At 30.7% G+C, this 14,688-nt stretch overlaps 1 protein-coding gene across 1 annotated transcript in view; it reads left to right on the forward strand.

Moving 5' to 3' along the window:
- The window catches only part of LOC143253902 (neurofibromin-like), a 90,800-nt gene that overhangs the window by 4,640 nt on the left and 71,472 nt on the right, over positions 1 to 14,688 (forward strand). Inside the window, 11 exon segments of the mRNA XM_076508457.1 lie at positions 181 to 273; positions 1,616 to 1,684; positions 2,948 to 3,066; positions 4,227 to 4,333; positions 4,819 to 4,886; positions 6,254 to 6,329; positions 6,579 to 6,682; positions 7,505 to 7,570; positions 9,726 to 9,902; positions 10,747 to 11,082; positions 12,584 to 12,715. Of these exon segments, the coding sequence (XP_076364572.1) occupies positions 181 to 273; positions 1,616 to 1,684; positions 2,948 to 3,066; positions 4,227 to 4,333; positions 4,819 to 4,886; positions 6,254 to 6,329; positions 6,579 to 6,682; positions 7,505 to 7,570; positions 9,726 to 9,902; positions 10,747 to 11,082; positions 12,584 to 12,715 (1,347 nt within the window).

Here is a 14,688-nt window from a genome sequence, read left to right on the forward strand (position 1 = left end):
TATTTGTTATTTTTAAAAGAGTGACTTTATTTAATCTTCATTATTAAAGTTGGTCAATTAGCTTGGATTAACGTAGTATGATAATTCTGCTGTCTACAATTTGAATAACTTGTTCTTTGATGTCTATTGCTTAAAAACTTTTAAAGTTATAGAAGTAGAAGAATACTTTTGTTTTTCTAGCGAACACATGGTCAAATTCAACCAGAATTTGAAAACAATTATTATGAATCCCAATTGATTGTATTAGACACACTGGAAAAGTGCTTGAGTTGGGTGAGTGTTAAGCTTACAGTAGTTTTTAATGTTTTCAAATTAAATGAGAAGATAGAAACTTTTTTTTGTTCAAAATATTCATTTTCAATGACTTGTTTAGTTTGAAAGCTACACAAGGGGGGACTGTCTGCACTTATGAAAATATAACTTTTCTATTTAGAAAGTTTATGTGAAATATCTGTAAAGAATATTTTTGGTAGATATTCAAAATGAAGTTGAACTGGGGAAATTTATGTTAATAAATTATATTTTGAACAGTTTATTGTTCAGCATTGGTAATTTTTTCTGTTTTGATTTTTTTTTGTCCTCATAGTTTGGATAATGTATACCAGAATCAGATAAAATGCATACTGTGTTTTCTTTTTTCTTTTAACAACATCAATTTATTTTTTTTATAACAAAGTGCTTATGGTATAATTTTTTGGAATATTACCATGAAAAATTAATGGCTGTTTTTTAGATTTCATGAAGTTGTTAAATAACATAAGTTATAGATTTATTTGATCAATAATTATACACGGTAGTTGTAGTTTGACCATTTATATTACTGATAAAGTTAATAAAGCAACTTACTTTACGTGTGTGTTGTATTTGATAAAGTAAATTTGTTATGGAAGTACAACCAATGAAGATGGGACTTAGCACTGTAAATTATTCAACAAATTGTTTATGATTACGTTTCTTATGCATCTTTTTAAAGATACAACTGACTTTTTGTATTTTTTTTAATAGAGTTAGGTTGAGATGACTGATTGAAGTAAGAACATTTGAATAAATACATTTTACCTAACTAACAGGTATCAGTTAGGATTGGTTGAGGTGTAACCTAGTTGTTAGTGTGCACGGCAGTAGATTTGTGGGTCCACGATTATCATCCTCTTACTAGAAAAACATACTTTGTGTTTTCCAGTTTAGAGTTGTGTGTTCATCGTTACAGTAAAGACCACCTCTCACTCTTTGATTGGAGTTACTCCTGAGTTATTGGTGTCAACTCACTGCTCACCGTTTAGATTAACAATTCCAAATTACTGGCAGATGACACAGATAGCTTTATATAGTTTTGCACAAACATTAAAAACATTCAGTCAGTCAAGCATTAGGACTTTGTGAAGCAATATTTACCACTATGTCCATCAAATGTAATTGTCAATATCTTTTTTTTTTTAAGTGTATAGAAAGGCTTTCAGTTTTGTTTTTTGTTAAGTACAAATTTTAGTTCATAACTCCATCATCTCTTGATAAATTTGAGATCTAATTCCAGCCATGACTATTGAGAATTCCCTTCTCATTTCTTTAGGGAAGTTATTTCATATAAGATATTTACAATTTAATCCTTTTCAAGCAACCCAAAGAAACAACAAGGTATGATGAAGCAATGAATGTGAAAGCACTGTTAAAAGAATTGTGTCAGGTAAATAAATAGTTTTATCTTTAGTTCTTGAGTGCAATAATCAACTAATACAGATTGTTTGATAAGTATAGTTGATTGGCTGTGAGTATTGGTTACATCAATAAGTGTCACATAAATTAATTGATTAATCAAATATGCTGTCAAATTGATTAATGACATGAACGTAACTAACTAATGAACATTAGAGTTTCCTATTGTTATGGTTTTCAATTGTTTAAATTATCCAAATGATTGGAATATTGCCATTATGGTTGTTTATTGTTATTTTTTTGATTAATTGATTTGATTAGTGTCATAACTCGTTAATCAACTAATTGAAATTAGTGTTTTTCATTTTTACTGTTTTAGGTCTTTTCCAACTATCCAAATCTTGTAAGAATGAATTATTAGTTCAATATAACCTACCAATGAGCTCAGTGATAAATTGATTACAAAGAATTTCACTAACTACCCAGCCTTATACAGGGCTGAATTAAGGGTTTTTGGGCAAGGTTTATAGAACTGAATTTTACAAATTTCTCAAATATGGTTTCATATTATGTACTTATCCATAGCTTGAGTAGTGCATAGGCACAAGTAACAAAAACAAGTATTTATAATAAATATAAATTAATGATAACATATATATGTAGTAAAGTAAATTTAAGTTTTTTAAATATCCAAACAAATATTTATTGAAGAACAAAATGTAAAAATATATTATAAAAAATTACAAAATAATCAGTTTCTTAGAAATGTCTAAAACTGCCACTTTCATGTGATATAATTACAAGTTTATGTTTTGATATTAGGCATCTAGGTTTTGATTAATGTTTTTTTGTACTCAGACTAGAAGAGCAGTTGCACCTTTCCTAAGTCTGGGTATAATCCTAAATATTACTTAAGATATAACAACTCTGAAGTTTAATGATTTGTTACCTAGATGTAAACAAATTGATTAATTAACACTGTAGTTATTGATGATGTTTAGCAAGCTTGGCAACAAAGGCAGCTTCTCAAGGTGCAGATACTCGGGAGCCTTAGCATGAATAGGGGTGGAAACTTGACATCTGCATCAAGTACCAGTTGAGCTGTTGGCAGTTGTATTGTTTAATAATATTAAATTCTCTGATTTTAGAAGTAACTAGAAATTATGAAAAAAAATTGTTGTATAATTTGCAATAGAATTTAATAGAAAAACTACATTTTCAAGTAAATAACATATTTATGGAATTTTTTTTATTTTCACATACATTTTAACTGAAATTTATTTTTTGTGTTTAGTTTATTGACATGCCTAATGAGAATCTAATGGTTATGCAACTGAAAAACCTTGCTTCAAAAGTACTCTTTGCCCTCAGCTTAAATAACTTTGGAGCTGTCTTCAGTAGGATATCTACCAGGTAAGTCGTTTGTAGTAATTGTTTTATTCTCTGCCAGCTAAGTGGACTGTGGTAACTGTTTTGTTCTATGCCAGCTGAGTGAACTGTTGTAATTGTTTTGTTCTCTGTCATGTAACTTGTCTATGGTGATTGTTTTGTTCTCTGCCAGCTGAGTGGACTGTGGTAACTGTTTTGTTCTCTGTCATGTAAGTTGTCTGTGGTAATTGTTTTGTTCTCTGTCATGTAAGTTGTCTGTGGTAACTGTTTTGTTCTCTGTCATGTAAGTTGTCTGTGGTAACTGTTTTGTTCTCTGTCATGTAAGTTGTCTGTGGTAACTGTTTTGTTCTCTGTCAGCTGAGTGGACTGTGGTAATTGTTTTGTTCTCTGTCATGTAAGTTGTCTGTGGTGATTGTTTTGTTCTCTGTCAGCTGAGTGGGCTGTGGTAACTGTTTTGTTTTCTGCCAGCTGAGTGGACTGTGGTAATTATTTTGCTTTAGTTTAGTCCCAGTGATCAACTACTGAAACAGAAAACTAAAACCACTGCTTATATTATATAATACAGTTTATTGCTACATAAATGAAACCTGCTGTTCATACTGTTTGACACAGCTAGTGTATAAAACAGCTTTATGCTTTCTAATAAATAACAACACCAGGTTATGAGTTAAGAATTTTCATTCACTAAGATTTAGACTTGGTTTAGTATCTTTCTTGAAGGTAAATCTGTTTAATACAAATCTTATTACTTATGCAAAAGCTGATAAAAAATAGCAGATACCAATAAATCTTTACTAAACTAAAATATAAATTCCCAAGAAACAAACACTTCAGACAAGGCCAACAAGTTATGAATATATTGAAATTATCTGATGCATGGAAATTGAGTGGTTGAATTCAGTCGAAAACCTTCTTATTAGCAATAGCAGCCAGTTTAAAAAAACAATAAAATAAACAGTAAAAGAGAATATCTGAACAATATTTATATAAACTGTAAAAAAAACCCAAAAACAACTGAGCCGTAAAATGTACGCACGGCTCATTTAGCAATCATTAGGCAACTGTTAAGGTGGACGTACAATTAATAAGTGTTAATAAGTACTGGTTGAAATACAGTTACAGTAGTAAATATCCTTTGCTGAGAGGAAATGATTCTCAGGAAATTAAAAAATAATAATTTTTAGACTAGAAGAACTTTCGAAAACAAATGAAGAAAACCCTGACTTTATTGATATTGAGCTCGTCCAACATATAAATGTGGATGTAGGAAAACTCATCAAACTTCTGAATGGTAAGTTGGATAAACTTTACATACCAGTAAATTAAGTATATCATATTTTAGACTCATTGATGTAGTTACTGTCAGAATGTAGTCCTGGAAAAACCTGGGAACTTTAAATAAATTTTTTTTAGTTTCCAAATCTGTAAACCTATGATTTTTTTTAGTAATATTATATTTGAGTGGTACAGGGTTTTTACCTCACCCTGTTTTCTATGAGAGAGAGAGAGTTTTCATGACTTGAAATGGTAACTGAACTTAAAAGATTGTGCCATCATTCAGCATTATTTAAAAATGAGAGAAATGTACAGTGAAGTGTGATACTAAATAAAGATTCAATTATTAAAATAATACAGCCTGTTTTTAGATACAATTTAAAGTATGAATATGTACATTTCAATGGTTTTGTTAACTTTATTAATTTTAGGTCCAGACTGTAGTATCATGATTACAAAATGTAGTTGTGTACTATTAATTAATGTTCATATTCATTAAAGAAATTAATCAGAAGTTGAAGTTTCTGAAGAAGAGTGGCCATCATATCGTTATGGTCAGTTTGGAAAAGGTAGGTTGATTTAAGTATTCCTGTCTGTATGACATTTGTTTCATTATAAGGTTTGTGATTCCACAGTTGTTTTTTTGCAGTCGTTGGACTAGCTGTCCTTGCACAAGTGTCAAGTATGTGGTATTGTTTTTGTTTTTTTTCTTCTGGCCCTTCTCATGCAAGTATCAAACACATACTAATTTCTTATGATTTTTGTAGATATGATGCAGTAGAAATAGCTCTTGTGGTTGTGTAATACTTGTTTTTCATATCTGTTAAGGAAGATGGAGAAAAAATTTGTGAACATTGCATAAAAGCCAAAACATGTTATCTGTTAGATTAAAACTCAGAATTAGTGATGAGTGAAGTCAATTAAACAGACTGTTTTTACTTTCTTCAAGGTCCATACGCATGCTTGAAAGTCCATTCTCAATTTCAATGGCTCGAAAGTCCTTGAAAAGTGTTTTTTGTTGTTTGTTTATACATGAAAATAGTATAATAGCAGAATATATCAGTCTACTTTTATCATGGTATACTTTTGGAAGAATTTAATAAGTCTTTTGAGATTGTATGGTACAATGAGAGTTAGTTTTAAGATTAAGGGTTCAGCTGTTAGAATAAAAAAATGGATGTGAAACCAGATCCAGGGGGCTTTACTACACTTCATCTAGGCCAATATATCTAACTTCAATGCATGCTGCAAAGTTGAGTGCAATAAACAAAGTCTTTATTTTGTTTTTAGCCTACATTCTTAAGTTGAACAAATAGACAGGAATTTTACAAATTTTCAGTGAAAACTGATTGATCTTCATGTAGGTTTTAGCTTCAGAAAAGTGCTAGGAAAACATTCTCAAAATGTTTAGAAAGTTCTTGGAATTGATGTGAGCAACTCATTATGAACTGTGTTTCTTGTATACGATGAACAGAATGTGTTTTAACTCCACTAGTAATATTTTTGGCTGTAAACCCAGTAATAACTCAATAAGCTTAACTCACTGAGAAGATTTAGGTTAGTCATAAATACATATACTGGGTTAAAAAAGTAAAACAAGCTCTATATTAAAAGTATAATAATATAACGAGTATTAAAACTAAATAAAAAATTTTATTGAATTCAGGAAATGAAAGTAGCATTAAAGAAATAATGTTTACTTTGTTAAGTCTTCAGTGAATAAAATCTTGTTATGGAGCCATGAGAGCAGAAACTTTTGAGTTTTAAGAAACAAAGATGGAGACTTATTAGAATGGATAAATACTACGAATGGTTATTATTGCTGTTAGTTTTTTTGGGGTGATCATTGAAAAATCTTTAAAAATTCTTGAAATTACTCAGTACTTGAATCTCACTGTGAGATATGAACTTTTTATAAAACCACAGTTCTGTGTAGGTCATTTGGAGCTGGATGGACACATATCCTCAAGAATTCATGGAACTCCAGAAAAAAAACAATGAAGAACTAGCAGGTTTGTTTGGTCTGTTGTTGAACTTGGAAACACATAACTTTAAGTTTAATGCAGAATTGCCGAACAGTAAATAACAGAATCATTTCTTTATTATGTCAGTGAAGCTACTTTGTTTTCTAGAGGTTCAGTTTTGTATATTTTTTTTATCCTACAAATAAATATTTAGGATAACTTTAGATTTGGAGTGAATCTTCTTATTTAAAACAGTCAATCAAAACGTTTATAATAAACCTAAATATCTCACTGCAGACTGCTGTGATAGGCTCTTTGAACTACTTGATAGTTTTGCAGAAAGCAACAAGAAAAAAGCATCTGTTTGGCCTCTTCAGATAATGTTGCTGGTCTTATCTCCTGTGAGTATTTCTGACTTGTGCATCAAGATATATATTTAAATTTCTATTAAATGTTTATGTGTAGTGAGGTGTAATTATTCTGTGTTTATTTATTTTTATCATTTTTATTTAATATGTTGTATAACCTGAAGCTCATAGGATAAGTGCTGATCATGTCAATCTGTGTCTGCTTCGGCCAAGTTTCTCAGTCTCTCCCTTTTACTTGGAAGGGTTTCATCTTTTATGGACGTTTATGCTGTTCTGTTCAACATGTCTTAAGCTATTCTGTTATATGATGTATCTGGGGCAGCTAGTTGTTATGGTAGCTCAAAAGGTATGAGTCAGCTAGTTGTTATGGTAGCTCAAAACAGGTATGAGTCAGCTAGTTGTTATGGTAGCTCAAAACAGATATGAGTCAGCTAATTGCTGTGGTAGCTCAAAACAGATATGAGTCAGCTAGTTGTTATGGTAGCTTGAAATAGATATGAGTCAGCTAGTTGCTATGGTAGCCCAAAACAGGTACGAGTCAGCTAGTTGTTGTGATAGCTGGAAATAGATATGAGTCAGCTAGTTGTTATGCTAGTCCAAAATAAATCTGAGCCAGCTAGGTATGTGTATTGCATTTATATATATATATATATATATATATTACCTCTGTGAAAGGTCAGACTATTTCTTTGTGTGAATTTTATTTGTTTCAAATAAAATAAGTTATAAAGCTTCTAGCCCCAAATAACTCAGATAGTAATTAGTACATTGGGTCACTAATGTGGTTTATGCTGTTAAATGACTTTTGTTACTTAAATATTTTGTAGTGTCTAACCTTCATCATTTTTTTAAAAGAAAATTTTAGAAGAAATTGTCAATGCTGATTCAGGAGCCCCTTGCTCACCGAGACATTTCAGAAAGGTGAGAGTTAGTTTTTATTACTTTCATAATAAACTAAGGTATAAAATAAATGGTAGGCTTACATCTACACAGATCTACATACTGCTTATTTCATGTGTTTTTTTATGATGGTAGCTTTGATGGAGGCAGTGGCATATTTAGGTAGGGGATAGAGAGGGCTCAGCTCAAGGGTGCATGGATAATTTTATTTGATGAAAACTTACATGGGATGTAGGGCTACAAAAATTATTAACCCATGAGCCCATACAACCTTAAATCCATCACTGGATTGCAGTGTTGTCATATTAAGAGAAATTAAAATCTTTAAAAATTGTTTTATCTTGAAAAAAAAGAAGAGTTTGAGTGGGTTCTGATTGGAGTGTTTAATATTGTGAAAGGGATTGATTATGTTGATACACTAATATATTTTGTACTTAATGTGAGAAAATATAAGACCAGGGTACACAAATATAGATTCAGACAAGGTAGAAGCCATCTTCAGCTAAGAAAGTTTTATTTTTCAAATAGAGTGTTTGGCTTATGGAACAGGTTGCATTTGGATGTTGTGGAAGCAGTAAATTTGAGTGGGTTTAAAAGAAAGCTTGATAGATATATGAATGAGAAAGGGCTGACTTTAAATTTTTTTTTAATAGTTTCACACAGCCAAAATGGATCAATAGGTCCCTTGTTATTTCTAGAGATTATGGTGTGTGATTTCTTAGCTTTGTTGTATTCTTTCAAGTAATGGATTTATTCTTTGGGTTTTGGCTGACCCTATATAAAACATCTGATTTTTAGGCTGGCAAGTTAGGTTTGAAAACTCTCACCATTTTAGAGTAACACTAAATCCCTTAATATCATGGTGAGATCTGGTGCTGTTGATCTTGTATATTCTCCCTAGGGTCAGTAGTTTAAAATTAGGGACAGTGACAGATAAACTTAGTAACAAACAATGCCATGAAATGGTCTATGTCACATCAAGCTCTGGCCTAAATGGTAAGGAAAAAGGTGATTGAATTCAACCACAAGACAATGTGAATGTGGAACTTTTGTTTTACTTTCAGTGAAACATAAGTAGTAATAAAGAAACATGTACTCAACTCACATACATTAATTTAGTTTTATGAATTGCTGTTTGTATGTCCCAATAGAGAGTCAGTTGTAAGTTTACAGAGTTATCGTACTAAAATCTGTGGTTCTATTCCATGTGATGACTGGAGTGTGGATTTGCACTAAAACAATCAAACAAATATTTATATTTTTTATGCAATTTTCAAACATTTTTATTTTTTAAAAATAGCTGATGAAACTCATCAATTTATGAGGGTACATTTTCAAGTTTTAGACTTGCATCAAACAACAAGGATAAGGTTTGTTCTCTTCAAAAAGAAAGACAAACTCTGTGAATGGAAGATATTCTATCTTTGAAAATTCTATTAATCTGTTAAGAAGTACTAATATAATGAGGAAAAATTTTAAAAAATATTAAGTAGTTGTGGACAATGAAACAATAAATATAGATCCATATATTGCACTTGAACTGACTGAAAATAATATATAATGCTAATTAATTTAAACATTAGAGTGTTTCAATGAAACATTGTATGCATTATAATCAATATCAGCAAGAAAAAAGATGAAGCAATATTTTATTCAGGAATGGATCATGTTGGGCTTGCTCATACAACCCCACTCACATTATTAACTTGCTAATTTTTATGAATTTGGTGGTGATTTATGTTTTCCTCATTGCTACTTCCAATAAAGGACATGTGCCCACAACGTCAGGCTTCTTAGTCACTGAAAACATGCTTGCTGTTTCAGCTGTTGGGGCATTATGAAGTTATGGTCAATCTCACTATTTGATTAGAGTAGCTCATGAGTTGGCAGTGGGTGGTGTTGATTAGCTGTCTTTTCTTTCTAATGTATCTCTTCTAAATTAGTGATGGCTAGTGCAGATAGCCCTTGAGTAGCTAAACTTGGTAGAATTTTCACTTTAGTAGAGTGTAACAGTGGTTCTGTTTGTGTACTGAGGAAAGGCTTCAGTATAGAGTGTGAAATGTCGGTCCAATCTATGAAGAGGTAGGAGCACTATTGTAGTTAAAATTATTAACAAATAGTTCTATTGGGTAAATTTATTTTTTCTTGTAATTTTTGTCAATTTCTGTTTTCTTAGCGTCAATTTGTTGACAGCGTGAAGAAGGCCCTTGTTCCACATGCCACCAGCAAACAGTTAACAGAGGCAGCTGCCATGACTTGTGTCAAACTATGTAAATGTTCTACTTATATTAATATTCTGGACAGTAACAATGTGGTGTTTGCATTGGTTCAGTCAGTTATCAGTGACCTTAAGGTGAGAAATAGTTTTTCAGAATTAACTTTATATAGTTGACAGAAGGACAACATCAGCATTTGTTGGTAAACATTCAAGAGTTTAATGATAGAGTTGCTGCATTGAAATGTTAAGTGAAGAAACAATATGTTAGATGATTTTTCTTGCCATCATTGATAACCTAAAGCCATCTCTATCAACATTATCTTCCTACCTATCTGTATATGAATGATTATTGAAAACTTTACAATGAAAATAATTGCATTAGGTGAGAGATAAAATATTAAGTTAGTTTTAGTCCTTCACTGAATGATTAATCTTTGGTATGCCTACCATCACTGTTCTTTATATGTTTTAGTGTTGTTTTTTGTTCTAAATATCATGGCAAGTTGTTTAATCCACTGAATTTCTTGCATCTATTGCTTAAACATACAGCTGTGAATATAAGTGTAAATAAATATCATCCACAAAACTGTTGTTTAGAGAATGTAATGAAATTGGACAAAAATAATATTTGACAGCTGTTGTATATCCGTGCATGTTTAGACTGAATAGCTATTCAGTTGTACTGTTATTTATTTTTCTGTGATTCAGGTACCAGATTTAACAAACAAAGGTAAATTAAAAACAACAACAAAAGTAGAAAATGTCATCATTATACAAATCCTAACTCTCATGAAACTTTTTTATATTTTATGTTTGACATTTGGTGAATGCAGATGTAACAGTAACTTACTCTTGGTGTATTGATGGCTGTAAGTGATGAGTACTAAGCTTAAAAAAAATTTTAATATGAAATAACAATGAACTCTCTAATCATAGTTCATCAATAAGACCATAATAATGACTTTTATTTTATTTTTAGTTTCTTCTTTTCAACCCAAGTAAGCCATTTTCTCGCAGTCAGTCATCTATAAACCAGGATATAGACTTGATGATTGATTGTTTTGTTTCCTGTTTTCGCATCAACCCTCACAACAATGAAGCTCTTAAAGTGTGTTTGAACCCAAATTCTCCTTCCATTTATCACTTTGTTCTCGTGTGCGCTCTGTACCGAATCATAACTCAACCCCGCCTCGCCTGGTGGCCAAAGATTGATATTGTCTATAACAAAGCTCCAGATCTTCGTTGCATGTTTAACGATACTGTCACAAAAGTCACCCAGGGGTGCATCACTCATAACCCTTTACGTATGATTCAGGTTTGTACTTAGGGTTTGAATTTCATTCAGCTATTGTCAGTGTATTTTTTTTCATTGTTGTTCTCATAAAGAAGCAATTAATCATAACAAACTTCTTGTCCAGTTTTGGCTTACAATATTAATACTTCAGGTTTAATTTTCTTAATTGCTATAATCTGTCATTTTATAGCATTATTTTTACAATATGGATCTTGGTATTAAGTCACTTGTTTGGTTTAGTCTCTTATGGTGATTCTTTTCATGAACTCTTACAAAAAATCTGATTTGTGAGCTAAAATGTCTGTTTGTTGTTGATGGACACTATTTTAAATTAAAGCATTGTATATCACTCAAAAGTTACATTTATGGACTTGTATGTGGAGAACTTGTACATATATGTTATGTCTAAAATTCTTAATTTATTTTTCAATGATATTATTTGTATCAGAGTTGCTAAGAGAATATTGTTAGTTAAAAATGTTTGGTTGTGAAAGTGTTTGTAATTTATATGTGTATTCAACATCGGAAAAACTTTGGTTGTAAGTATAGATCTGGGGAGTTATTTATATTTTCACTTAGTGGATATAAAGAGGTTGAGTATGTTATATAAAAACAGTTGTAAAACCAAATCATTACAGTGCATGCTGACATGTCTCATCATGCTCTGTTTGATGATCATGCATCTTTAACATGCTTTCTATTCGCAGAAAGCATATTATAAGGCTGTCATATCCAAAGCACACCATTCCCCCTGCATGCTTTCCATATTCCATCTAGTATGTGACAATTACTATTTTCTATTGGATGTTATAACAGTTCATAGATTTGATATGTTCTGCTCTACCAAAACTTTATGCTGGCTGTGGTTGCCACAGGAATTAGTGATTTACATGGTAAAAGTAATTGTAATGTAACATACTTAACCTTTTCTTGATTTTTGATGATTATTGGGTCCCTTATAAGTCACACAAAACAAAGTTCCATCAACATTACAGTAATTGACCAATTACTATTTTTGTCTCGTGTATATTATACATGGAAAATGGATTGTTCCATCTCACTGCTTTGATTAGGTTTTACAACACTCAGTGTATTAGACTTACAAACACTTTGGACCCCAAATGAACAACATACTACAATGGGTTTAACTTGAGGGTTAGTGATTACTTATATTACTCTATGTATAGTGTGTACAGTTTCATGTATACATAAAGATAAAAACAGGGGTTTTATTTGTAAATTGTTCAAACTAATGTGCAAGATCTTAGCTGAAATAGTTCTTTATTTTCTTATGTCTTTATATTTATGCTCCATATAAAATTCTAACCCATTGTGAATATATATGATGTTTAAAAACTTAAATTTTATGTTTTCAATACACTTGAATAATTGTAGTTTCAATATAGTATTAAAAAAGCTATATTTTACTCACAAACAGTGTCTGTCTCGATTCTGATTTGCAGTATGGATTTCCAAGAGTGATGCATTTCTCCAGTTTTATTTGTCTATAATTTTTGTACAGAGCCTCACACTGAAGGAGAAAGTCAGTACACTCAAATTCAAAGAGAAATCGTCCGAGGATTCACTAAGCTACAAGAATGTGCTACTTTGGATGGTTAGGTTGATTCGTGCAGCCCCTATGTTAATGTTGAATGTAGGTTTATTGTTTGAAATTTCTACTCTTTTTTTTTTATTATTATTCATTTAACTTTATATTTTCCATAAGGTATGACAGAATGTGTTTTTTTCAATAGATGATTTTAACCTTGCTTTATCTTTCACAAGAACAAAAAGAAAACATTATATTCTGTTTTCACAGAAAGAGGATGAAATGTGCAACAACTGCATCACACCATAATAACCTAAACTATCCACAGTGTTTTTTGACCACTTGCCATCATAACCCTCTCACCATTGATATTCCTGACTGATTGAGACACAAAGTTTTAGTGTCTTACATTCAAAATGTTATTAAATAACTTTTTGATTATGCTATACCAATTAATATAGCAAAAAGGTTTTGCTAATTATTTGTATTTTAATGGCATATAAGTTTCAAGTTTCTAATTCTACAAGAAAATGTGAAAAAAATCCTGAATTTTCCCTAGTATGACATGAGTGACACATTCTTTCTAGGTATCTCATCTATATTATCAACTCCCTACCCCAAGAAACAATTAAATTAATTGTAAATTACTGACTATAAAATTGCCTTTACTCACACAAACCATAATTGTTATAGCCTTTAATTTTGATTAGTTAAAAAATCAGACCCCTCCTGCCACACCCATGTGTCACATTTTCTCTTTCAGGATTTGTTAGTAGTTCTCTCTTACATTTAATTGTATATTACTTATAACCAATAGAATCTCAAGGTTTTCATCTATTAAATTAAATACTGTATAAAACATTATCAACAGATAAACATCAGTTTTACTCAGAGGACAAGCTTCTTTCTTCTGAGAAAGTTAACAATTAGCTTGGATGAATTTGTAACATCTCTGCTCACAGTTAAGATATAAGAAAAATTTTGTGTTAGGGGAAATTGCCTACATGTTGCATGTTATTATTCTATTATTCTAGTGCATTATTTAATTAAATAAAAATTACTAAGTGTATCACTACTATCAGTATAAAAATAGGGTTAATTGTCATAAATAATTTATAGTAAAAAAAGAATGGATAAGTATTTCTTATTGTTCATGTTTATTTTTTATTTGTTGTTATAAAATTAACTAGAAGTTAGTAGTTAGACGTGGTTCAAAGGGCAATAAAACAATAAAATTTCATTATAAATAAATATATATTGTTGTAAACTTAAAGCTACTTAAAGGACAAATGAATGTAGCTTCATGGTAAAATATGAAGTTATTTCATAAAGAAAAAAATGGTAATTTTTATTTATTTTGATTTGGGGGGGGGCTATTAGGTCGGTCTAATTGACCAATTCCATGTGGACAAATCTTTAGTTTATCAAAAATACTTCACTTAAAAGATATGATTTTTTTTTCTATATGAAAGACTGCAAAATTTTTAAAGGGTGAAGTGTGCAACACCTAAGTCATACTGTGTTAATCTAAACTATTCACAGTATCCTGTGACCACTTGCCTTAATTTTCAGTGTCAGCAATAGTCTCTTAGAATGAATGCTGAGGTGAGTTTGGTTTTCTGACATTTCTCCCATGAAATATTGTATTTGCTAAAACATATTAAACATAGCATTCATTTCAAATGTCCCCTAGTAGCACAATGGTATGTGTGCAAACTTACAATAGATTTTAATACCTGTAGTGGACAGAGCACAAATAGCCCATTGTGTAGCTTTCTGCTTAATTAGAAACATTTTAGCCAATATATAGAAAGTTGAAGATGTTTTTATTTTAAAATGATATGTCTGTCTGGTGTCTTCTTGAATCTAAAGTTTAACTCTCGTAATGCACAGTATTGGATGTTATGAAGCATTAGGCAGAAAGTGGAAAGAACTTAAAAGATGTTTTATTAAGGCATTGTTATTCATGCATTTGGTATATTTGTAAGACTTCGTTCAAGAAAACTGAAGAAATAATTTTGTGTGTATGTGTATATATGTATATATAGAGAACTGAATGAGTTAATAAAGTAGTGTTT

Source organism: Tachypleus tridentatus, chromosome 6, assembly GCF_004210375.1.
Source record: "Tachypleus tridentatus isolate NWPU-2018 chromosome 6, ASM421037v1, whole genome shotgun sequence".
NCBI lineage: Eukaryota > Metazoa > Arthropoda > Merostomata > Xiphosura > Limulidae > Tachypleus > Tachypleus tridentatus.